This window comes from Motacilla alba, chromosome 1, assembly GCF_015832195.1.
Source record: "Motacilla alba alba isolate MOTALB_02 chromosome 1, Motacilla_alba_V1.0_pri, whole genome shotgun sequence".
Lineage (NCBI taxonomy): Eukaryota > Metazoa > Chordata > Aves > Passeriformes > Motacillidae > Motacilla > Motacilla alba.
Window position 1 is genome coordinate 34,203,544 of NC_052016.1, and position 26,630 is coordinate 34,230,173.

General features: G+C 41.2%; 1 protein-coding gene across 1 annotated transcript in view; it reads left to right on the forward strand.

Moving 5' to 3' along the window:
- Window positions 1-25,863, forward strand: part of CFAP91 (cilia and flagella associated protein 91) — a 29,299-nt gene extending 3,436 nt beyond the window's left edge. The window contains exons 4-18 of the mRNA XM_038139886.1: window positions 2,405-2,488; window positions 3,771-3,836; window positions 4,739-4,920; window positions 5,625-5,802; window positions 6,139-6,296; window positions 6,539-6,721; window positions 6,865-7,007; window positions 12,043-12,159; window positions 15,152-15,223; window positions 16,579-16,725; window positions 19,227-19,448; window positions 20,695-20,843; window positions 22,038-22,129; window positions 25,320-25,590; window positions 25,670-25,863. Of these exons, the coding sequence (XP_037995814.1) occupies window positions 2,405-2,488; window positions 3,771-3,836; window positions 4,739-4,920; window positions 5,625-5,802; window positions 6,139-6,296; window positions 6,539-6,721; window positions 6,865-7,007; window positions 12,043-12,159; window positions 15,152-15,223; window positions 16,579-16,725; window positions 19,227-19,448; window positions 20,695-20,843; window positions 22,038-22,129; window positions 25,320-25,573 (2,047 nt within the window). The 3' untranslated portion in view covers window positions 25,574-25,590; window positions 25,670-25,863. The remainder of the gene's footprint in view (window positions 1-2,404; window positions 2,489-3,770; window positions 3,837-4,738; window positions 4,921-5,624; window positions 5,803-6,138; window positions 6,297-6,538; window positions 6,722-6,864; window positions 7,008-12,042; window positions 12,160-15,151; window positions 15,224-16,578; window positions 16,726-19,226; window positions 19,449-20,694; window positions 20,844-22,037; window positions 22,130-25,319; window positions 25,591-25,669) is intronic.
- Window positions 25,864-26,630: the final 767 nt, after the last annotated feature.

Below are 26,630 nucleotides of genomic sequence, written 5' to 3' on the forward strand. Positions count from 1 at the left end.
GCAGGGGTTTCTTGGCTGAGCTTTCTCCTGGTGTCACAGTTTGGGTTCTGATTCAGCAGATATTAAAAAAAAAGTTTATGTGTTTTGCCACACCACAGGTTTTTTAACTCCTCTTGTAGCTGTATTCAAGACTGTGGGCATCAGCCTAGATTTTTGTCTGCAAAGGTTCTTTCTGCTTTAAGCAACTGACTTTAGACCATGGGCTTTTCAGATGGTGCTTGCTCTGGGGTTGCTGGTAACTGAGTTCTGCCACATGACAGACAATATTCAAAGATGCTCAAGAGTGATACAGTGGATTTCACACCTGATTTTGTTCAGTTTTAAAGGCATATGCTTCTCATTTCCATACTAAAAAAATGTTGGAGTATTTTTTTCTTAGTACTATTTTCAGTGTTTCAGACTGTCCCTAGCGCATGAACACCTCAGTGGCTTTTTACATTTTGCCTGCAATTCTGTAACAACTTGACACCTGCTCTGCTTTAAAGTTAATTTGCATTTCAACAACATGTATTTGCAAAATGTCTTGCAATTAACAAAAAATGAGAAGTACATCCCCTCTGTTTCAACCTGCACTGATTGACAGTGCTGCTGATAGGGAAGACAGAATATTTCCCAGCTGTCTTCTCAGTAGTTGCATTGCTTCTGCAAGGTTACTGGGAATAAATGCTCATTTATTTCAGCAAAGTCAGCAAATATGAGTCAAGGACATGCAAGAGGCAGGATCTGTGGAATAAAAAGGGCTATTTCCCTGGGTTCCCATTGTGCCTATAACTATATCATAACAGGATGAACGGTTTATGCTAATAAAGTTAGATCATAAGAATAAGTGCCCACCTGTGCTGAATGAAACACAAATCCATCTGGATGGAGCAACAGTCTGATATGTAAAGAGTCAGCTAATGGAGCTAGCCATCAGCTCAATTAACTCATTTGAATTACAAACACAACTTCACAATAATAGGTTGATTAGCGCTGAGCAAGTATATCAGGTTACGACATTGCATCTCAAAATATTCCCTTCTCTTTTCTTATGTGATGTGACTAAAAGCCTTGGGAAGAGATGACTTTAAACTTACCTTGGCAGTAAATTGTATGTCATGGGAGGTTAATGAAGCGTCTCGCTCGAAGCTTTCCTGTGGCAGGTAGCCATACTGTGCCTCCCCAGATTCCTCAGCACAGTTTGCAGGAATTAGATGAGGGCTTGGAAGACAACAGGTCTCAGCATGTAATCCTCTGTTTTGATCTCAGCTGTCAAGCAATGTTAAGTATTGTTAATTGTATCTCTGTAAATATACCTTTGTAATTAAAATCAGGCATCAGCAACCAACCCCGGTATCCACAAGCCCATACATCTTGAGGTCAGAATTCGTACAAGTTACCAAAAATGGTCGTCTAGAAAACCTGGCCTTCAGGACTTGCCTTATACACAGCTCAAATAAATAAAATCATCATAGAATCATAGAATGGCCTGGGGTGGAAGGGACCTTAAAGATCATGTAGTTCTAATCCCCTTGCCATGGGCAGGAATACCTTTCACTCAGAGTTCCATCCAGTGTGGTCTCAAACACTTCCAGGGATGGGCATCCACAACTTCTCCGGTAAGAACTTCTATTGTTTGTCTTTAACAGCTGTGCAGGTTGAGAAGAGTATGACTGGAGTATAAAGCAGTTGTGAAATCAAATAGCAATCCTGGTTAATAACTTTCAAATTTCTCAGTTCTACCCATAATCTCACTGACTGCCGTAATGAGGTTTTCCACATGATCTTCCAAAGTCTTAAAGAAGACTCTTCAAGATGTTATAGTGAAAAATTTAAACCATCTGCAAAATTTAAATTCAAAATGGGAAAAAAAAAGAAGTGTTCTTGCAAAAGATATGGTTGTTCCAGCGTAGATTTTGAAACTTTCCTACAATTGTCCCAATTTTTCTCCTTTACTGGAGAACTCAAATTGAAATTGCTGATTCTTAGTTTTTAAACATTTGCTCACAATCTCTTTACCTACTTTTCAAAGGCAGAAAATGTGTTCTTCTTTGCTCATTCTGTCTTTACACATGTTTGGAAAGTGTTTCACTTTTAAGACAATAAGCTTGCTCCCCCCACTTCCAGTAAAAGTGGTTTCCTTTACAATGTCAAGCATGTACAAGAAAGTTTTAATAAAGGCAGCAAAGACCATCTCTTGACCACACATAGTGGGAAATAAAGTGTCAAATTGTTTTGCTACATAAGTAAATGTGAAAAAAACAAAATATAATTGCTTGTATAAGTGTGAGGCTTGCGGGGAATTTGTAGTGTGTGCATGTTGGATAGTGCAACCAGAAGGGAGAGAGAGAAAAAAAGGCAGAAGGAAAAAAGATAACTGCTCTGAATGTACTTTCTAAATGATGTCCTGTATTTTGGCTTTCAGAGGTCAGTCTTCTCTTCAGCTACCTCGGGTTGTGTATGAGGATCCTGAAGTTGATGGAAGGAATCGCTACAAATATTTTGCACGGTAAGGAATGAACTGATTTAAAACAGGGTTCATCTTCTTTCTGTGCGTTTTCAAGAGCACATAAGTAAAGGCCAGAGCATCATTTTTTCTGTATTTTCCTTCAGTACTTTGATCAGTTCTTTGATAAAATAGAAAATTTTAATAGTAACCAGGTCTTAAAAACAAGGTGTTTCTAAATTCACACTATGACAGAATGTTCAGTTATGAGTTAGCATATAAGCAAATATATCAGGCATTCTGTACTTAATAAGAAAGCCTTGGGCTGTAGATCATCCTGTGAAAAGGAAGAAGATATTTACAAAGCCAGTGTGGTTCTCCAGACCCCTAGAAAGGTGTTTTCTTAAAAAGGAACCCTTTAACTCCCAGTTTCTTCCAGGAGCAGAAAGGGAGCAAAGGGAAACCTTGATTAATTTTTCATCCATGTCTCCTACTGCAGGACTGCTCTGCTCCTTCCACAAAGACATTGCAGGTCAGCAATGGACTCGAGATCTGAACCAAGCCTACCATTCTTGCCTTAGTCACATACACTTTGAATTGCATTCACTATTTTACCTATTTTACTCAGCAGCTATTGGCCACTATATCCACATTAAATATAAAAAAATGGCAAACTTTAATAAGTTGAAGTTTATTATGGCTTCTTTATCAACAGTTTTAAAAGAACAAAGACAATGTTACCTTCTGCAATATGAAATTAAACTTCAAAGTCTCCCAAAGGCTAAGGGAAATCGATAGAGAACTGCAGTATGCAAACTGTAAGATTGCCTAGGAAGGAATTATTAAAATGTAGTTGAGCCCAAATCACTTTCAAGATACCTCATATTGCAAACAATGAAACAATAAAATTAGATAAGTCCAAACCAGCTTATCAACTAAATTTGGAATGAATTTCAGGATTTCAAGCAGTTATTAAAAAAACCACTACTCTTTCAAAAAAGTGAGTGAAGTAAAAAAAGTAAGGTAATTAGTGAAACATACACAAAATATTGGGAACACACTCAAAACTAACTTTATTAATTCTCTTGTTTTGCAACTCCACTTTCTGCTTTGACTTATAAGAATAACACTTAGCCCTGGTGTTTAATGGTGAAACTTCCTCTTTTCCTCCTTAGCTATGAAATAGTTCTTTAATATTTATGCACAATTCTTAAACATGCAACTAACAGAACCACAGTTGTGGAAAATCAGTATTAACTCCACTGAATTTAGTGGACTGCAGTTTTTCTGAACCACAATGATCTTTTAGGCTCATCCTTGTCTTACTTTCATTCTCTCTCTTCAGACCTCTCAGCTCTTCTAAGCTGCCTCCAGCAAGTGTTCCAGAATCTGTTGCTGATACAGAGACAGAGTAAGTAGTGACTTTTGGAAAATTACTGTTGTAAAATTACTGTTGTAATGGGTAACATCTCACCAGAAAAAGATCAGGAAACTATTTAGCTGGTGACCACTATTTTTCATAATGAACCAACAGGAAAAGCTTGTTAAGAGGTAAGGTGCTGCTCTCATCAGTGAGAATTCTAGAGGAAATAGATTATGGACTGTTTCAGAATTTGCTTGCAGTATATAAGTAGTGCTTTGCGAATAAAGGATGTGCTTCTAGTTGTTAAGACTGTGAGGCTTGAAACAAAAAGCTAGGTGTCTCTGAATTCTAGAAGAGATAATATTGCAAAAAGATTCACTATTAGAGCAATATTGTTGGAAAGTCTTCTGATATTTTATTACAATCTCTGTGATGCAATGCTGCTCAGAGATGTAGAGCATCAGTAGTGTAGTCTAATGTGATTTTCAGAGAGTATCAAATTTTGAGGTCACATGATAAAATTCACTTCCTGGTAGAGTTAATGGAAATTGCACGTGCTTATATCAGAATTAAATTTTTATTCTGGAATTGTTGGAAAGAGAAACATGTAAACTAAATTGAACCAGTCCTACTTCATGTTCCTTCAACGATTTTGTGTCCATTAAATGCAATGCTTTAGAATGGATAGGTAGGGAAGATTTGTATGTAATAATCATGAGAGCTGAAACTAGAAGATCTCTGAATTATTTACTTAAGGAGGGTGTTTCAGACTCAGTGTAGGCTCAGTCTGCTTTTACCAAAGATCATGGAGTTAACATCAGTGGGAGTAATATTAAAATATACCGAAACACATTTAAGACTCCCACCTTTGACTGTCGTGTTTCTGGTTTGTTTGCTTGGAGGTTTTTTTAATGAATGTGACCAATCTTCCATCTTGCTCCTCTTTTTAGGACAGAGTCGCGTGTCCTGTCAGCTGCAGGAGACAGCCAGGTCCTTGGCCTCGTGTTCCGAACTCTGGGGACACAGACAGATTACAGGGATGGTGAAGCACAGACAGACCCCTATTCCCCTGAATATATAGTCCGCAGTGGCTCAGTCCCTGAAATTCTGACACTTGCTACACTCACTTGGGGTGAGTTGTGAAATTAGGATAAATTATAATAATCATGTTGCTTCTTTAGCAGGAAGTTCTTTTCTTTTCAATGTCAGGTTTCAAGTCTATTGCCAGCTTTGATGGTCTTTTTTGTGTGCATTTGGGGCAGTTATTTTATCTGTTTCTAAAATAAGTATGATATTTCTCTACCTAATGGTTCTGGGGCATTTAATGAAGGGTTTTGAGGACCATTCAATTAAAAAAGGTCATTTTTCACAAACGGGAACTAGGAGCAGTTTTTCCATTTACCCACTGTTCTTCAGCTGCTCTGAGTTTTGAACATTATTTTAAAAAAACAGTGTGAAGACTGCTGCCCCCAAGCATACCTGTGATCCTCGTCTCCCAGTGTCTCACCTGTAACGATGATGAACACTGTACATGCCAAAGGAAGTGCTCATTCTCAGAAAGTATCTTCCTAGAAAAGCTTTTATCCCGTTGCAGCCTGCAGTAGAAGAATGAAGTGCCAGTGTTAGTGTGCACTGAACTGTGGCAGCTGCAGGTCCTACCATGCCTCATACTGTAGAATCTCGCTGGCCTTAGAAACATTTACTTCTGGCTTTTGGCAGTTCTGCTTGTGTTTACCACATGGGCCTGTACCCATCCAGCCCTCTCATACTTTTTGGTGGTGGCTGTTTGTAGGATTTGCCATCTCCCAAACAGCTAATATTTCTTGTGCCTGTAAGGTCGGGGGCTGCCAGCAGGACAAGCTGAGATGGAGATTATTGACCGCATCCGGGAAAAACGTGCTTGGGAAGCAGCTCTGCCACCCATGGACAGTCCCTCAAACATCGCAAAGAGGTTGAAGATGATGGAGGCTATGGAAAGGAAGGAGTGGGCCTATAGAGAAGAGGAAATAGATAAGTAGGAGTCCACTTATACTCTTTTATTTCTTTTAATTATTGGCTGAATAGAGGAGGAGCAAGAAGGTTTAGGGGATTGGCTGAAGGGTACAACAAGCCTTCTGATTCTGTGAAAATACCCTGATTTTGGGAAGGGATATTTTTCTTAAACTTAGTCTCCAGGTCTGCTACCACAATATATTTTACCAGTGCTTAACTCCCTTTTTAACATGAAAGGTTGAATACGAGAAATGCAATATGAGCTATTTGTAAAGGTATGTAGGATTTGATGGTGACAGCATCGTGCAGAACACTGCAGAGTACACTCAATACTGCCTGACCTTTTCTTTCCTTGCAGGTTGCAGAAGGTTCAAATGGAAGTCTTTAAGAAGCTGCTGCAGAGGCAGGAGGAGAATCAGAATGAGCTGAATGCCATGCGCTTGAACAACCACTGGCAAAATCATCAGAAGGCTAAAGAAGAGAAAATAAGAAAGATTCAGCATGACTGTGCATTGAGTAAGTTTGAAAGACAGGAAGAGAGGGTTATGAGGCAGTTTTCAGACAAGCCATTTCTATTTTCACAAGGTTACCATCTATTCAAAATGAAATAGGTTGTATCCACAATATCAATGTGCATGGCCAGCATTTGGTTTGTCATGTTTTTATTTTATCTAGCAAAAGCTCTTGTGAATTGACAAAGATACGGCTTTTGTAGAACTATTTGTGTCAACCATCTCACATTTGTATTTCCTTTTCAGTGCTCAGGAAACTGATAGCTAAGAGGAAGAATTGGATGGGAAAGCTGGAGAGACGAGATATCATCAGAGAGTATAATGACTTTGCATCACAAACATACGCTCCTTTGTCTCGAATTGGTTTTTTCCCAGACAACAATTCTGACTACTATGCGGTAAAAAACTACTATCTTGACACCTTTGCAGGTAAGGCATTTTGGAAGACTTAGTTGTGGGAGGTACTTACTTGAGATATTACTAAAATTCCTCCCCATCACTCCACTGCTTAACTACTGTTTGTATTAAAATCCTTGTATGTATTATAACCTTTCTTCATATTATAATCTTAGGATTGTGTGAACTGGAAAAATCTACCCAGCCTTCTGTCTTCCCGTTCAAGATTAAAGCTCCAAAACCTAAATGCATTATCACTAAGACTGGCTATATTAAAAGGTCAGGAAGACTAGAGGTAGTCCTGGCACAAGTTCACCAGGTATGAAGCTGCATCCAGCAGCATGTCAGTTCCTCTTAGATTTGAACTGCTCATAAGTGCAATTGGGAAGATGTGTAAGCTTCTTCCCAATTTCCTGTGCTGAATTCTTATTCTGTAAAACAGCTTCTAGGACAGAATGAATCAAATGTGCAGACTGTTGCAGGCTTGACCAGTACTGCTCTGATACTCAGCCCATCAGTACTCTCACTCCTGCTTCTGCTCCAATCCTATAGACAGCAAGCACAAACAAACCTGTCTTCTTACAGATCAGGTATTTGGATTGGAACATATTATGTCAATTTGAAATTCTCACCCTTTTCTCATTCTCATTGCTCCTTTTTATAATACAATACTGGCTACACTGTCAAGCTTCCAGTAATTAAAGAAAGTGAATCTGGATTCATATTCTAAAAGTTTTGTACATTATTTTAAAAGTACATTTTAAGTACATATTGTAAAAGCATCTGTAGCAAGGCATGATTAAAATGACCCCACTCATAAAATCAGGTCACCATGGTGGATGCATATCACTGTTGTTCCCTAAGAACAGCATCTGATTTGCAAACATGCTAAGAGCATTTTGCATATCTTAATTTATCACAACTGTTCATGCAGATGAGGTGTCCATATATGCAATTAACCACCAAAGAAAGAAGTGCCTCATTTGCATCTGCAACCCACTATATTTGTAAATTACATGTACTTTTACGTATACTTCTTGTGATGCTGTTGAGGGTTACCTTCCTGTAAAATCAGGAATATTCTTGGCTGGCTGCTGTATCTTTGGAAAATAGTGACTCTAATTTGTAAAGCTTTGCAAGTTTCACTTACATTTATACATATATATACCTCTTTTGTTTTAGTGTAATGTAATAATAATTTCAAAGCAGAGAGTAACCTGATATTGCTGAATTTTAAATTGAAATCTTGGTCTGAAAAATCAATCATATTATCTCAAATTTAAATTCTGCTGGATCTTGTAAAGATGAAGTATTGCATTTCATTATTATCCAGAAAGAAACTTTCCTAAGAAAATCTTGAGTACTAAAGGAATTGTTCAAGAGTAAGGACAAAACTCGTAGTTTTAAAGACACAGAAGTGTTGAAGGGGTTTGAGTTTGGGACGGTTTGCATAAAATTCAAGAAGTAATTGTGTAATCTGCATCATAACACGGTTCTCATTGTCAGCAGAATCTTAGTCCAAACTTTTGGAGCTGAATTCCAGTTACACCATTTGTATTCTGTGTGTCTAAATTACTCCTCATGGTTTGAAAGACTGTGGTGAAGTGTCTGAACTGTAGCCACAGAGAGGAAGTGTGAGCAGCCAAATGCTGGCTGCTCACACAATAATGTTTCTTCAAAGAAAAACTGGTGGACAAAGAAAGATGGAATGCAGAACAAATGCAGACAGTTCTGGACATTTTCTTTCTTAAATTGACATAGATCCCTTGGTCTGCATTGGTTTATAGCAACTGAGAGGCAGACTTTTTTTTAGGATGATCCTGAAACCTTTTGCAGAAGTAGTATGTACACTCAGTAGTCTTTGAATAATTCTCTAAAATAAGAGAACATGGCAGAAACAGGAGTGACCCAAAATTTACAGTAAAAACAAAAATCTTTATCTTAAGCCAGGTCAGTAAAAGGACAGAGAAAAATAGTTTCTAGCCAGCATAGCTAACAGTGCTTTAAGGAGTGCAAGTGAGCCATTATAGAGACAGCCTAGTATGAAAATCCAAGGCATTAAGGACATAACATCCCACTACAGATAACTACTGCAGGGAATAAATGCAGCTAGGTAAGTGAATACACCAAGGAGTGGAGGAGGTGGTAGAAGACATCCCAGTGCAGAACAACACATGACTTTAAGCAGACCCTCTATGCTCTGGTGACTGAAGAGGGGTGAAGCATCAGGTGGTTTCAAAGTGTTCTATCAAGATGAGGTCAGAACCAGAAACTTCTCACCTCAGCATTAAGCGCAATTCTCACCATGTCTGTTTTCCTTCATCCGGTTGCTGGAAAGAGGTAGAGAAGTAGAGGGGCCAAGAATGTCTCTGGAGAAAAGCTCTGCCAACTTCAAAGCATAGGGAAGGCTGTTTAAGCAGTCATTTCTTCAAGAGCAGATCTCCACACAGTGTTGCTTGGCTCATGCTCAGACAGGCTCTGAGAGCTTTTATGTCAGTCTTGATCAGCCAAGATGCAGCAGCCCTGCTGCATTGCTAAGCGGGTTGGCAGCCTGTCCTCAGTGATCCTACCTGAAAGGAGGCTGCAGCCAGGTGGAGGTTGGCCTCTTCTCCCAGGCAACCAGTGACAGGACAAGAGGGCACAGTCTTAAACTGCACCAGGGGAGGTTTAGATTTGAATTAGGAGGAATTTCTTCACAGATTAGGCACTGGAATGGGCTGCTCAGGGAGGTAGTGGAGTCATGGTCCCTGGAGGTGTTTAAAGAAAGACTGGACATGAAAAAAAGACAGACTCAGTGCCATGGTCTGCTTGCCATTTGACTTGATGATCTCAGAGATCTTTTCCAAACTCATTGATTCTGTGATTCTGTAATCCCACAATTATCATTTGTGAGCAAAAACGAAGAAGGAGAACCATGACTGCATACTTTGTGCTGTACACAAAAATCAAATATACCTAGGATCTTGTGGAATGGAGAGGATCCCAGAAAAGATAATGGAGGAATCTAAAGAATGGATTGAATGATTTCTTTGAATGGAGAGTTGCTTCTTAAATTGTTATCCTGTCAAGTGTTTTGCTTGTCTCAGAAGCTCGCTGAGAATCCAAGGTGTATGGTGAAAAGCATGAGTGCCATTTGCTGTTCACTGCATTTGCCAGGAGAATGGAAAAGAGATGACTTTTGTTCTTTCACTGTCCAATCCAGTCAGATCCTACCTCGACTCTGAACCAGTTACCTGAATAAAGGAATGTAGTCTGTATCAGGAAAATTTGAGTATGATATGTAGACAGTAACATTTGGTGTATGTTGCTCAGAAATTTAGCACTTTTATTTTTTAAAATCAAGAATTTTTGTAGTGATTCTTGAATCGTGGTGTCTCTGTTTCCAAATGAGAACTTGTTAAGCTGGGCAAAACCAGTTTAGGCAAAACCCCTATATTTTCTTTTTCTTTTCTTACGTTAAAATCTTAAAATCATTTAAAGCATCAGATTAGAGAAAACAAATGGTAAGCATTTTTTTTAACTTAGTAAAGATAGTCAAGCACGCACTAGATAGTGCTGACATGATAACATAAAGCCACTTCTAAGAACTGCAGTACATCTCAAATCTGCATTAATAAGGATTCCCTCTTGTCCAAATTAGTCATAGATTTTTTTGTCTTTAAAAGTTGTTAGTCTGGTTATATTTCATTATTCTGGTTAGCAGGAAACATTTTTGGAGGCCACAGTTTTAATAGGAAAATTCTTATGAATGCAAGATTGTACTAATAAACATAGTAGCCATTGTTTTCAAGAAAGTCACAACTACAGCAGCTTTTTCTTTCTGGTTCCCTTGCCCTGCCATGCAAATCTCCTTATAAATCACTGTTACAGTCTTCATGCTAGGGAGCTCTAAGGTCTTCACGTACAAAACACAGTTCAGAAAATCTCTCAACATTTTTGAGCTATAACCTTTTCACATGACTGAAAAGCAGTTTATAGGCTCTGATTCTTCCATTATTAACATGGACCATTTAAGAAGCTTTCAATAGTAAATATTTTATCCCCTCCACCTAGAAACCTCTTTCCTTTTCTGGAGCAATTCATTATCCTGACCTGAAAGATCATATCCTACATGCAAGAAGGGTTTTTGTACAATGACTACTGGAGTTTCAAAACTTCATTAATTTCACAATTAAATTCTGTGCAAATGCCATCACTTTCCTGTTACTGGAGAGCTAAATTCAGCTTTGAACTTTTTTATAAAGTTTTTCTTTTGATTTCTCTCCCTGGTGAAATACTGTATTTGCACATTTGAAAGAGAGAGAGTGAAAAAAGGAAAATGCATGCTTTCCCGTGCCGAAATATGGTCTTTTAATAATAAAGACTGAAGCTCCAACCCAGACAGTAGTAGGATTATAGTTTTGAAGGAACTTTAAATGGATATACTCCCTTCCCTTTCTGTGCAAGCCACAGCGTCATGTCCTACAGCAGGCAAGCATTGTCATGCAGTTGGAAATGCTTATCTGAATATCTAGTTCTAAGGTGCTGGGGTGGGAAATTGGCAGGACTTGGACTTTTTAAACAATTTGAAATGTCTTGAAAGAGCTGAGGATGTGGTGGCACTTCCACTCTAGTCTGCTGACAAAGTGTGACATCTGCACCAATCAGCTGCAAGCAAGATAAACCCACACTTAATGGCTTTTGCATTTTCTTGGTAGAAGGAACTTTTTGGACAAGACAGTTTCTCTTTTGCCCCCAGTCCACCTGTACAATTGCTGTGGGTGCCACAGGACTGCTGGGCAGTTGTAGATGAATAGAGCAGAGTTCCAAAATATATTTTGCTAGGAAGGGGTCATTTGGTTCAATCTTGTGCAGTAATAGCTTATCATACAAAGACATTTCACTGTCACAGAACAGTGACAATACCCTCTTCAAGTGACCCCTTCATAAAACCTCCCGACTGCCTAACGTTTCTAAACCACAGTAACAACCATTGCCTATTGTTAAAGAGTTACAGCATTCCTAGAAAATTAATTATTTGAGAATTAGAGGTAAAGTTCATATCCACTGTAGGTTAATTTTAGGTGACTAACAAGTGCTGATGACTTATTGGTAAATACAGTAAAATAACTCCTGCTTCCTTCTTACATATGATTTTGACATTTCCATCAATGTCTTCTGACCATCCAATAACCTCATCTACTGACCATAGTCAGTTTCTCAGTTGATCTGCAGTAACAAATAGATTCCACAAGCCTGCAAAGCTTTCAGCTCCCTGTAGTCAGTGTAGTCAGCAACAGTCAGTATCTAGAGGACTGGCCTTGTTATGTTGTTCTATCTACCTGCATTCTCATTAAATTGGATGTCTTTTGCAGGCACTACTGGAGAAGAAAAATAAAGCCAAGGAGCCAAAGAAGCCTCCCCCTGTCTGTGAAAAAGTAGAAAGCCCTGTTCCTAAGCCACCCACTCTAATCCTGGAGAAACCATCAATTGTAAGTGAGCTGGTTTCAGCACTTTTTTCCCTGTTGATCTCTGATTGTTTCCTACACAGTTGTTAAAGGAATGCCCAGGGAATGAAAGAAGGGAGCTTTATCTTTTTTCTGTGCACCCATGTTAAAAATAGCCATTATTGGTTTTTAAGACTCTCTTGGTCTCTATTCTGTAAGGATACTGGCAGCCAAAGATTTGAAAACAATTTGCAGTATCTGTTGGCCAAATCCTGAAGTAAACTTTATTTTATAAAGACAAAAATTAGTAGACATGTTATTCCCTTGTTCTTGGGGGACAAAAAGGCATCATCATCATCTTCATCATTATTATTATTGTTATTATCATTATTATTATCATTATTATTCAGTAGTTTCCAGCCTTCTGATCTGACAACACTATCATAATCTGGTGAGGCAATTAAGTTTAGACTTATTGAAGTGAGAGAGACATTGGCTGCTTAGCACTGAGCGTGCACTTCATTAATTTTTTGGAGTGAAGCTCTTGTCATCATGCAGGATGCAGTGTTTGATGAACATGCACTAGTTCACAGATAATGATTCTCCTGCAGGGATTGAAACAGTAGTAATGATGTGTCATGGGGGCTGTGATGTGCTGTAGAAAAAAATTACTTTTTAGGGGAGCTGCAACTTCCTTTCCTTTCTTAAAGTAACATGATGAAGAGCTGGTTGCCCCACTGGACTGTTTTGTCTTCTTACTAACACCATTTTCATGATGTACTAAGAATCAGACAGAATTACCATTTAAAATTGTGAATTTAAGAGTCACACAACCATGAAAGAGAGAAAATCTTATTAAATCAACCACACTGCTGTGTTCCTTTGTGCAGTATGATATTCTGTGTTTTATGCAGTCTGTTTTAAGATGACATGAACAAGAATTTTTTATCTCTTTGAGGAGAGCTTTCCACAGCCTAACCAACTTCTAAACATTAGATACCGTACTGCAGTGGTGGGTTTACACTGTTTAGGCTTAACAGTTTGGCAGATTTTTAAGTACTTTGAGGTAACATATAAAGAAATCAGAAAAAAAATTCTACCACTTGTCATTCTTGAGTCATTCTGTGTGTTCACAGATTATAGTTGGGTGTTTGTTTTTTTTTTAAATTCCAATACAATAGAATTTCATCTTCATGAATTTTGTCAACATTTGGTTTATTTTCTTGAATTTTTATGTGTGAACATATAAAAGATGGAGTTCTCCAGTGAAGCTCCATCTGTAAAATCAGGCCACTTCAGCCACTGAAGAGCAGCACTAATATCTCCTGCCTTGCCAAATCCAAGTAAGGTTTCTCCTACCAGGTGGCTGTGAGGAGCTCTAAAAACAAGGCTCTTCTGCGTTGTTAATGCTTCTCTTCCTGCCACATACCCATACGAGTACCAACTGCTAAATGCTTCCCACTGGAACTGAAGATTTTGGAAAGAGATTGTGCCAGGATAAAGTGGAGAGAGTGGAGGCACTACTGCAAGCATCCTCAGCTTCTCTCCCCTGGTCATTTCTAATGGACTCAGTAGCCACAACAAGCTCACAGAGCACCTCTGAATTTCTTCATTACTTTATAACTTTCTTCCAGCCTCCTCTAGTTTGCAGCCATCGCCTAGATTCTTCTATAGCCTTAATTTTTCTTTTTTTTCTGCAGGGCATGATAGGCTTTTCATCTCCCCTCATTCTTTCCTGCTGGGCTGCAGCAGGCAGATGGACAAGCTGATGATTACACTTGCTAAGGCATCATTTGCAGCATTCAAAAACAGAAGTACAGGAAAATGCTCCTCATAAAAATTCAAACCTAATCTTAGTTAATGTCACACCAAGCAGTTTGGCTTACCAGTATGTGTGCCATCACCATCTCCAAAACTGTCCTGAAGGGATTTCAACTGTAGCCAGGTGATGTGGTAGAGTTTAGCTCTCTAGCACTGGAAATTCATTCCTTCTTTCCAGAGATGAAGAACATACCAAATCACAAGTCCTCTCACTAGTTCTGCTTTCCTCCTCCTGGGTGCTGGTGTGGAAAGGCAGAAATGCTTCCTTTTGCACTTGGAAAACTCAATCTTCAACACCTAAGAAAAAACAGATAACTAAGATTCAAGCCCACACAACTTCTCTCGTCCCACACTCTTCTCTGTTTTTCCAGCACTTCTTAAATACCACATGTCAATGCAGACCTCATAGGTTCTTTAATAAAAAAAATGTGCTTCCAATTTTAAGATTTCTTTTTATCTTCCCCAGGCATACAATGAACTTTTTCCTTTTCCTACTGTCACCTCCAAACTAGAAAACCCCTCACCTAGAAAAAATGCTGCCATCTGTGCTTTGTCTACTTCCTCTGTGTAAAATAAGCCCTTTTTTTTACCTTCTGTGGTCATGTTCCCTTTCTCACCATGCTCAATTATTCTTCCAAGTTGGTATCAATCACACAACACTAGGCCAGTAAAGCTCTCAAAGAGACAAATCACAACGGACTGTGGTTAATTTTACTTCCAAACTATCACTCTCTGAGTTACTCTGATCAATATCACCACTGGAATAAATGTTCCCTTTTAATTTAAAACCCTTTTTTATGGTTAACAGCTCTCTTGGATATATTCTGTCCTCTTAGTGTCTCAACTTGTTAAATTAATGTATCTGATGCTTTTTTTGCAAACTTAGATTCAGTCAAGCTACAAATAGTACTTAAAATGGATACAGTAATTTTCTCCATCAACTTATCATTAGGTTCTCATCTCTAAAAACCCTCTAAAATTTCAAATAGAATCTAATTATACAACCTTTCTTCCCCATCCCTTGTAAAACATGAAAGTACATGTTTTTCTGACTCACCTTCCTTTCCCTAGAAATTAGAAGAATGGTGTTCAGAAACAAACACGAAGAGACAGGATATGAGTTAGACTGTTTAACAGTTAGACAGATAATCTACAGAAATCCCGGTCTCCAAAGAAATAGCTGATTATTGTGTGGATATTTGTTATGTTTTGGCAGGAGGAAGAGGAAATAGACCTGGCAGTGATCTGTCTGCAGAAGTTGCTCCGAGGCAGGGCTCTTCAGAACATGGTATTCTGTCTCTTTGTTTATGTCAGTCTTCAGAATGACAGTGGGAATGACTGATTGCAAAGGGTGTTTGCAGTCTTTCTTCCACAGCATTAATCAGGGTAGTGAGGCTCTTCACAGCAGAATTACTCAAATGGCAAATTCTAGGCTGGATCTGGACCATGAGTACATTCTGCCATGATTATGCCAAGGTCCCAGGCACAAGAAACCTCCCACATCCCAGCAGGGCAGCTTGTATTTCATAGCATCTTTCTGGTTTCCACTGGTGGTGAGCAGGACCCTAGATGAGGAGCAACTGAAGCCTACCACCGTGATGTGCAGGACCCATCATTCTGCTTTCAGGGGAACAGAAGGGGGTCTCAATAAAAATTAATTTAGTAGCCATGCCTCGTGGGCTTTATGTTAAGCAAGTCTGTCACTTGTGATCAGACCAGTCCTGAAGGTTTGTTTTTGTGTCCCCAAAAAGTACAATTGATACTCTCTCTTGCAGTAACTATTTAATGTTTTTAAGTGTTCTCATGCAGGACCCTGGGTTTTAGTGAACAATACAATATGGTGGAAGTGGCTTGAGGTGGAATATAGAGTTCCCAAGTGTTCTCCAGTTGTGTGATGATCAGTGAGAAGGATGGTTGAGGCCACTGAAGGATTGTTGACTTTCAGAGCATGAAATGTCCCACCATTTTAGGAATCTTCTTCCAGCTACTGCTGGATCAGAAATACATTACTGAGTTGGAGAATGACCAAGCAGGGTTGAGTGATCTTTTGTTGCTCTTGGAAGTCCTGTTGGAAGAGAGTGGGATTGAGAGTAAAACAGTGTCAGGGTGGGCTGGGCCACATAACCCCAAAACAGGGATGGCAGCAGTTTCAGCAACCTCCCCACCAGTTTATGGCTTTGGGCTGTTGCTGGGCTCCCTCAAAATGAAGGTCAGAAGACATAAGATGCTGAAACACTGTGAAGCTTTGACATTGGGGCTGATATAACAGGGTATGCAGAAGACTATTACCCTTTTGACATAGGTGGTGGTGTTCCACATTACAGTGGTTTGAGTTTGGGTAAAGCCAAACAGAATAATAATAATAATAATAATAATAATAATAATAATAATAATAATAATAATAATAATAATAATAATAATAATAATAATAATAATAGAAAATTAAAAAACATTTAAAAGTAGTGGCAGATTTACCTGACAGCTGTAGGGTTTGCCTAAATGCAACCACAAATTTATTAGAGAACTAGGTCTTGGTAACAGCTGACCTTGCAACTTGGAGAAGAAGGGTGTATGTTACTGTCAAGAACATGTTGCTCTATATTCTCCATTGAATATGCTCAGTTGTTCACCTTTATTTTAAAGATATTTGAAGGGAAGGAGAGGCACCTGGATCTGATCCAAGAGCTGCGCACCACTCATGCGCTCCAGGAGGATGGACAGCTGCTCTTGAAGGCACAGAAGCAAATGACACTGTCTTTACAGCGACAGCAGGACTCACAAATGAAGCAGGTTCGCTTGCAGAGATGGGAAGGTTGATTCACAACTCTGTCCTGACCGGGCACTCTGTGGTTGCAGTACCACAACACTTTCACATTTAATTTTTTATGTTTTCTATTATCCACAGCACAGAAGGCATCCCAATAGCAAGAAAGCTCTCCTGGCACAGGCCAAGCACTGAATGCCTGAGGGCCTAAAATTGCTCTCTCACTGTTTTGGAGGCTCTGGGGAATCTCAGAAACAGACTGAGGCACCCTGACCACAGCTGCTATGCAGCCTGTGTTTGCTTTGTTTGCAGACAGAGCACTTATTTATATTTACAGGGCTTTGAACAAACTGCAGTGTCAGATGACCCTCAGTTTTCCCGCATTTCAATCCATTTGACGGGTACTATGACCTGGTATCACAATATGCGCTTGTCACTCACATCTGTTGGATGTTTTCCTGAGTGTTTGTTACTGCTCTGTCATTTTCCTGTCCCTTTTCTAGCTTGGCAACCTGTCAGGCTCCTCCTCACACATAAAACCTCACAAAAGCAGCCAAACCTGACTTATTTTGTAAATCCTGCTGGGCTCAAGACTTCTAGAACCTTAGCAAGGGTGACTGAGGTCACCATTGAGGTACCTGCCACTGTATGCAGAGCAAAGAAATTTTGGGCTCCATTCTCTGCCAAGGATCTAGTGAGAGCCAGGGATGCAAATTCCCATCCTGTTTCCTTACAGTGCCACAACCTTCCAGAAGAAAGTGAATGAAATGGCAGATGCTGGTCAGGAGTGGATCATAAAGAAATTTTGTCCAGAGTTCACTACAATTCAGAGAATCCAGTATCTATCACATTCCTGCAAGTTTTCTTGTAATTTTTACTACCCTGCTGTTTTTTCAATGACCAGCTGTGAGGCAATTTGGCAGCTTCCGTCTTACAGAAACAGCATCCACTGGCAAGTTGACCTGGTGGAGATGAAGCCAGACCACTGTTTCCTGCAGGTTGGGCAATAACAAAATTTGCCCTTAGATCCCAGTAAAAATTGAACCAGGTGATTGAGTTTTATCATTTACCATTTAGCATTTCCAGATACTCCCTCACGTACAGGAAGCCCAGGTGTGGAATGCAGGAATACAGAATATTTCTACTGAGGAATTAGGAGAAAAATCAAAGTCTTAGGCATTAGAAATTTGCAGTGCTCCATTTCTTCTGGAAGCCCAGGTCGGAGTGAAGGAGAAAGCGGTTCAAATACCATAATGAGAAGGAGAGAGAGCAGATGGTAAAGATAATGACCTCTGATCTCAGAATTTCCTTTTTGGAGAGCCACTATCCCCCTCTGCTGGTATCAGCCTCCTCTCACTTTTTTTTTAACTGTCCCTGAAGGTTCACAGTCCAGGGCTCAGGTTTTCAAACATTTTGAACTTCAAAACTCTCTGGAATGCATGTGCAGGAGTTTTCAATGTGTGTGGCTATTTCAGAAAGTCACTGATGACTCTCAGTTCTATAGGGTTTGGTGGTCACAGGTTTTTTCACGTTTTTGACCATTTCAGTGTAAAATAAATGCCTCCTGCCTAAAGAGGATGGAAACTCCTCACAAAACAGTCAAAGATTAGGAGCTGAAAATTTTTGACTCATATATAACAAAAATCTAACACAAGAGTGTTACCGAGTTGTTTACCTCTGTTTCACACCAGTTTTATACACAGCACCTGGAGCAATGAAGAGGAGGGAGCACTTTAGTTCCATGTTATCCCTCCCTGTGGGGTGGTGTAGTTACTGCATCACCATCTTCCATCTGAAACACCTGTGGGCTAAGTGCTGTCACTTCTAGATGGGTGCAACATTGACAATCCCACTTCCTTTGAAACACTGCCTGGGCAAATGGCACAGCTGTATAAGAAAGCTGATTTATTATTACTTGTCTGGGATATTTCAGCTCCACTTCAACTTTTATGTTTAGGTGTATTCTGTAATTGCCTGTTTATTTCAACAGAACACAGCATCCCAGCCAGTTTCAGACATTCCCTCCTGCCAAGGCCTGTGGCTTCAGAGTCCATTCTGGAGATAATGAACTCCCCATAGATCTTGTCTCTTTCTGTAGTGCAATCACACATACCCAGCCCGTAGAACAGGATGTGCCTGGAACAAGGAGTGAATGGCACAGTAATACTGAACACCTGGAATCTTGTCTCTGCTCCGTCAGACTTTCTGATTTTCCATTACCTGGAATTTTGAGGTCTTGTTTGCACTTCTGCAAACTTCATATAATTACTGTCAATTTGAATTTGTCAGCAGTTAGTAACTTGTGCAGTTTTAGGTTCAATGCCTGAAGCTGCAGGTACTCATGATTGCACTGTGCAGAAACCAGTCAGGGCATGAAACACATGAAGAGTGCCAAACTCCTGGGACTGTCCCGTGGCTGGTGTGAGTGGATGCTGCAGAGCTGTCTCACATGCCTGTGGTAGTCCTGGGACTTTGTACAACATTCCTGGGGTTTGTAACACAATTCTTTGCATTTTTCTTTTGAAAGCTGTCAGCACTGGAAAGAGACTTGGCCACAGTAGAAGGAAGGGCACTGGCGAACATGCTTGATTTTCTGTCCAAAGAGCTGGTGAGGCTGCAAGAAGAACAGAAGATCCATGCTTTGATCATGCTGGCTGAGAGGCAGAGGCGGATGCGGGAAGCCGAGGAGAGCGGACGGCGGCAGCTGGAGGAGAGCCAGCGGCAGGAGGAAGATGAGCTTTTCAGACAGGCAAGAGAGGGAGACTGCTGGGACTGTAGGCAGTTTGTAGGAGCTGCCTCCTTGTGGGAAGGTCCAGATGGATGAGAGCTGCTTCAGGGCTGACTTTGGTGATGGCTAGTTCTAAAGCTGAGGGGGAAGGCTTAGTGAAGACAGGGCGATTCCTTCCTGAGAGAGCCATGCCCGTTAAACTAAGGATGACCCGAATACCCCCACAGACCGTCCTGTTAGGCCTGTCATGAATGGGTGTAGGTTTCTAAATTTCTCCAGTAAACACTATGGAGAACAGATGTACCTAGATCATCTCTAGGAATAATGTTTTGTCAGCACTTGTTCTGCCCAGCAGAACTGGTATGTGCTTTTCCAGGAAGTATGCCTTTAAGCAAGGGTTTGGAAAGATTTTGCCCCTCCCCCCTCTCTGGCCCATGTGGACTGCAAATAACAAGAGGTACAACACTTATTTTGAAGTAACAATAATAGATAAAATAACCTTGAAATCAAGAAAAAAAATACTGAATTACCATATTCCATAACTATTCTATAGTCCTTTTCCTATTTCTTAGCTCTTGACTGCATGAAGCATATTTCTCCCTGTTGAAAGACATGAGTGGGAGTCTTAATTGACTAAACCAATAATTTTCAAACCTTGTGGGAGGTGGTTAATACCAAAAGGGTCTGGCATCATGTTTATTTTTTTTAAATTTTAGCTTCTCATCTTTTATGTATTTCTGAGTGGTAAGCAGGTAAGGCCAAGGTGCCATAAGCTCATGCCCTGCAGATTAGCAGATGGAAAACACTCATTTCTAGAATCTCAGCTCTACAACCATTATAAAGAAACCAATAATTTTATTTTGGTTTTTCACTGGCTTGATGGAACTTTCTCCTTCATGGTTTGCTTCAATGAAAGCTGATTTATTTACTGAAGTCAATATCCATGATTATTACTTGGCAATTGTTGCTCAAGGGACCGTGAGAAATGAGGGAGCAACTGCCATTGCATTCACAGGACTAACCTACTGCACCAGAATTGGATCTGTGAATTGGTTTTCTTCCACCTGCACTTGTTCAATCAGTTCTCAGAAAGAATTACTAGAAAATAAATTTTTACAGAAGGCATCTCTGAAAACAAATCTCAGGTTGGCCTGCCTGAAACAAAGAGTCTTGTGAAAATCTGTTGTTCACGCTTCTCTGGAAATCTTCCACTATGTTCCTGGCACAGCAATAGGCAGAGGAACAGTATCTTGGTGTTTTGTTCTAGGTGGTGGATGTTCAGGACAGAACTATTGACACCTACTTGGAAGATGTTATCCTGAGTAGCATGGAGAGGACAGCTGAAGAGCAAGCCAGGGAAGAGATTCAGAGAAGGGCTGTCGAAATCAATGACATTGCTTATGAAATGGAGAGTCGGTAGGTTATTAAACAGCACGTGAGGGGCTGTTCACAGCGGTTTAGAACCTGCCTGACCACCTGCATCTGTGGCTGTGTGCATCACCCAAGCCATGGGAAGGGCAGAGCAGTGCTGCTCCTGGTCACTTCATTAGTGTGGCTGCTGTATGGGAACCACGCTGCTCCTACCTGCTGCACACATATAAATCCATCAGAGCCTTATTTCCATACAGTGTGTGCCAGGTTCCCTTTGCAAATCACTTGTGTGATCTGTGAATCACCCTTTTTAGATTTCTCCACACCAGTGTGAGGCTGTGACTGAGCTTTAAGTGAATCTGGGAACTGCCTAAAGCAATACCCATTCATACCGATCTTTTCATTTATTTACACTACTACAGAAAGTCCATTTGAAAGAGATCCTAAAAGATACAGCTATACACAGCCTTTCGTTCTGGGGTGGCTGTTCTTTAGGGAACTGCCAGTTTCCATGGAGGTCACTCATATTGACGGCTGCCTGACAAGGCACTTTGAGTAAAGTAAGTTGTTGAGAACACCACAGTCTGTGTTTGGCTGGGGCATCAGCAGTGAATACTGCTTAGGACCTGCCAAACCCCCGGTTCAGTTTCTATGCTCTTTTTTTGGTATTGAGCCATAAAAATCCCAATGACACAGTGACTCTCCTGTGGTAGAGCAGCTGTGTATTTTGTGTCTAGATGAATAGAAGCAGAACGTTGGAATCCTTGGGGGAATGAAGCGTAGATAATGCATGCAGCCCCTGAGCCAACTGGGAACCCACCAAACACTGGCATGGAAAAGAGCACGGGGGCCAGCCAAGTGCAGCGTCACAAAAGGGAAGAATTTAGCAAACTCAGCAATGGACCAAAGACTAAATTGACAAAGACACAAACCCTCAGCGATATCCGTGTGCCTAATTCAGTTTGTCATCAGAGGGAACTGAGCTTCTCAGTACCTTTGAGGATAAGGAATGTAAGGTGATCCTGCTTTCCAGTGCACTGTTGAACACACTGGCAGTGCAAAGGGGAACAGTCACACCGTCACCTATTTGTAGGATAAAGAGAGACCCAGCTGACAACTGCTGCCATGACAATACACTCCCTTGGAAAGAGTGAGGATATTTACAAGGGAGACTTGTTTTTGCAGAGGTGGTCTGGAGAGAAAATTAAATACTAATACCACTGTGCATCTGTCCTGTAGTCGAACTCGCCTGCAGTCAGAAGAGATTGTAGCAGAGCTGGTTTATAATTTCCTGATCCCAGAAGCTGAGAAAAGCTTTATGAGAGAAAGAGGTAAGGAGTCCAGTAACTTTATTTTCTTTGTGAACTGGTTCACTCTCCTTATTCTAGCTCCCTGAAAGGAATGATGCAGCCAAGAATTGTCTCAGTTCCCCGAGATTCCTTTTTTTGCATTCTTCAGGTAGAATGTTAAGCTCTTTCACCCTTTTTTCTCCAGTTTCTCATGAGCTTTAGTATCTTTAAATGGTGACTGAAATTCAGACCTGCTGTAAGATCTAGCCTGTGCTTTCGCCAAGAAAGTTTGGATCAAATAATCCTTGAGGTACCTTCCAACTTGGCTTGCTGTGATAAATTTGGTGTATCTGCAACAATAAAACTGCATGAAAAGAAGCAGCCCATTGCACGTTCAGAAACAAACTGGTAAAAATCTTTAAGTAGCGCAGCTGTGAATTGCGTTATTATATGGCAATTTCCAAAACTGCAGAAGACTTTAACAAGCAAATTACTTAAATATATGTCATATATGGAAGGAAGGTTATACACTTTCCTGTGCTTCCCTCTCCTCCCCAGTGGGCTGAGAGCAAGAGGTAAAGTTCTAAGGTTGGCTGTAGTGGCATCATGTTTTAAGGAGATAACCTTGCAGTTGTAAAGGATGTTTCTATTTAACAAAAATGGAATGGCATCTGTCAAAATACAGAGGGGAAGACACTGGAAAGCTGTGTATTACAATAAGTAATGTCATGAGTAAGTGGCTGTTCTTAACTAGGATGTTTCCACTGACCAGCACAGGTGGAAGACCTTTACTAAAGCAGTCACCCTCAGAAAGGGAATATTACCTAACCAAAGCAAGTGGATAACAGTAGAGCTTGAAGGGGTCCTTGCTGCAGTGCACTTCTCTGCCTTGAGAACAAAGGCACTTAGTTCATTGCCTCTTTTATTGCTTTGTGAATGAGAACACAAGCCCTGAGTACGCATTTTGTGGTCTCTGAATTGTGCAAACTTTTTCTTCCTGGCTTGTGTATTGCCACAACAACAGGACCTGTTCTGCAGCTGGCATTTCTGCAGAAGCTTAAATCAGCTCCCTTCACTCCAGCACTGCTTCTGCCAGCCTTCCAGAGCAGGTGATGTAATGGTAGTCAGTGAAGCCTGCAGCTCAGGCAGTAACACACACAGGTTAGCCTGTCTCAGAAAGGAGAGCAGAAAGAAGACCTGGAGATGGCTCAGGATTCTGGACATACTGAGGATGTACATCAAGGCTCAAAATACGTACTGGGCTTAAATGCAACAGCAGCTAATGAACAAAGCATCTCAGATGCACTCTCAAACAACAGAAGAAAAAAATCTTCAGAATCTGCGATAGCTACAGTGAATTTGCCTGGAAAGCAGAGCTAGGCCAAATTAAAAATTAAAGTGGATGCTGGTGGAGTAGAGCAGCAGGCAGTTAAGTAAGAGAGCTCCTTCTAATGTGATCAGGAGAAATTTGTCACAATATTCTTGTGATGGCAGAAATCAAATGTCAGGAAGAGACCAGGCTCATACTCTCTTCTGCCATTGCTGCATGGGGAGGAGGGGGCTCCATCACTTAACACAGTTCAATTCTACCAGATGTACACTCTGATGAACACACCCTGCTGTACACCTCCTGCAGAGTGATACTTTCAGGGAAGCAGAATCATTAACTATTCCATAGAAATCCAAAGGAAATAGTATCAAGGAATGGCATTAGATCTCATTAACACATTAGTGTATTGCCTTTCTGTGGTGGCTTTCAAAGCCTTCCTTACAGTGCGCCAGATTTTTCATGAAGCTGTTTTAGCAATGTGGCCCATGCTTGAGCATTAACCTTCCTTGTAACTATCAGGAAGTGGTCTAAGAGCATAGTTATCTGACCTGTCAAAGGAGCAAATCCATTTGTAGAACAAAGATTTGAGGGCTGCAGGTTCAGTCTTTGCCTACACTTTAGCTTCCCCTTAAACACCTGTTTTGCCATTACCTAGTTTGGGATTTTTTTTTCCTCCTCATTTTGTTGCATTTTGATGCATAAAAGCAGGGATTATCCAATGCTGCCTCACCCTGAAAAAACCCTGCACCTCGATTCTGAACCCTGCCTCAGTGGAAGTAGAAGTCACCGTGCTGATATGACAAACCTCGCTTGAAAAAGCACAGTCACTCACCAATTCACTGTGGATGGAGAAAGGGACTGCAGCAATTCCAGAGTATTCCCAGTATAGTTGATGCAGTTGAGGCAAACATGATTGAAGCCAAAATGCCTTGGGTAGAGAAGCCTCTCCTGGGAATGAGGGCTGGCTGGTGAAGGTCAGCTTTTCAAATGCAAGTGAGATCCAGTTGCGTTCATTGTTGACAAAGTGGATCTGGGAGATGGATAAACATAAACAGGGTGGGTTGGTAACGCTGAGTGACTGAGACAGGGACAGCAGAACTGTGTGCCAGCATGCAGGACATCAGTGCTTCATATTCACAGTCTAAGGGCAGCTCAGCCTTGGAACAGACCAAAGTAAGTCTTGGACTTCTGTAGGGAAGTGACAGGATGAGAGCCACCCCATGTTCCTGCATCATTGCTCACACCCTCCGTAAGGCACACGGTATTTCAGTGCCCGTGACAGAAATAAAGAGGGAAAGGGTGAACAAACAATAGCGAAGAGCAATAAGGAGAGCTGTAGGGTGAACACTTAGGCTTGGCTAATTATTTCCCAGGAGGTGGGTTGGAAATACATACAAATGACTTTGGATGAAAGGAGGCAATCATGCAGTAGCTGAGGGGAGGTGATAAGGTAGGCAGGTGACTTCATGTGTCAGTTGTGGCTCCGAGTCTTACTTTGAACTCAGTAAGAGTTTCTGAGTGCAGGTCAAATCCTGGCACAGGAGATGGCAGATTTCAGCCGGATTCTTCCAGAGGCTTGCTGCAATTAACAGACACTGAAGGAGAAGTTATTTTAAAGCCTGATAATATATCCTGGCCAGTTGTTCCCAAAGCTGGAAAGGAGAGCACTTTGGCTGTGCTTCCCACTGTGGGGGCCAGTGTTCAAAGTGAAATGCAAAGTTGGCTGCTGCTATTAGGTGGCAGTAGAACGCTTTCAGCCCAAGTTAGACGGGCATGATTTTTTTCCTGAGACAGACTTTTCCACAGCTGCAGAATTGCTAAAAGCTACTCCTCCCTTCTCCCCTACAGAGAACACTTTGCTGTACATTTCCAAGTAATAGCCTTACCTCTTTTTGTGCACAGTGAGGCAGTCCCAAAGAAAACACATCTACGCTGCTCATCGGATCATCCACGGGGGCACAGAGAGGGCTCTGGCTGATCTGGCACCGCATCAGGAGACATCTGCCACCAAGAGAAAGGAGGATACTCCTGCTGGGACACCCAGCACAGCTCTGAGTGAGACAGCTGCTGGACCAAGTGCAGCTGATGGCACTCACCCTGCCACAGTTGCACATGAACTTGGACAAGGCTTCCACAAGGATCCCACAGCCTCCTAGGACAGAAGATGAGTGAGGTGGGTTTCCCTTCCCCTCTATGATTTGAGTTTAGAGCATGGTGAGGGAAAGGGAAGCACATTATATTTACTTTTTCAGGGCACCCTGAATGGAAAACCCTCTCTCTCCCTTGGGCTGTCCTTCCTGCTGCCTGCCAGCAGTGTTGTCCTGGAATCATTCTTTATACATTTTGGTGTGGCAGCTCCCTTTACTTCCTCCCCAACTTGCTTTGGACTTCATTAGCTAATTTTTCTGTTCTGATTATTTAGAAAAGCTTGAGTGAGAAAGCAGTGTTAGCATTCTTTGTTTGTTTTCCTGGCACAGACCAATAAAAATCTGTACCTGGGCTTTTGGTGGTATTTCCTTGCTTCAATAACATGAAATGAAAAAATTGTCCATAAGTGGGAAATTTTGAGTTGAGACCATCCACAGACAAGCGTGTCCCACTGATTTCCTTAGTGGTTTAAGGCCCAGGGGCTTCCTGCATTAGCACTGCTATTAATCAAGCACAGGAGCTGAACAAAACCAGTCAGATTTTGCATCACCTTTTCACATCATTAGTCCTTGGAGAAAGAAAAGGTGCCCCTGACCTCAGCAGGGTGGTTTCTGACAAGCAGGCAGTGTCTGGCACAAACCTAGGTGATAGCAGGATGACACGGGCATGGCAGGGCTGATGCATTTTCCAGAAGTCTTCCTCTTCGGGCTGACTGCTTCTTGCTGTTTATCACTGCAAGGAGCAATTCTGGAAAGAATCTGATTTTGCTTGCAACAGTGTTAGTCCCTCGGGCTCTCCAGCTCCAAGGGCTACACAGAAAGGATGCTGGCTTTGCTGTGTGCTGGCTTTGCCGTGTTTGCAGGCACGGGGGTGCTCCAGCTCCAGATGTCGGGAAGCAGCAGCGGGCTCGGACAGGCGCAGTGCATCTGTCCCAGAGCTCAAGGCTTGCTCAGCTCTCCGGCACTCACGTGTCAGAATTCCCAAGGGCTGTGGCCTTAGCGCATAAAGGGACGTTTACACCAGGCACCGCATTTTGGAGGGGCGGGCACAGCCACACCACCACAC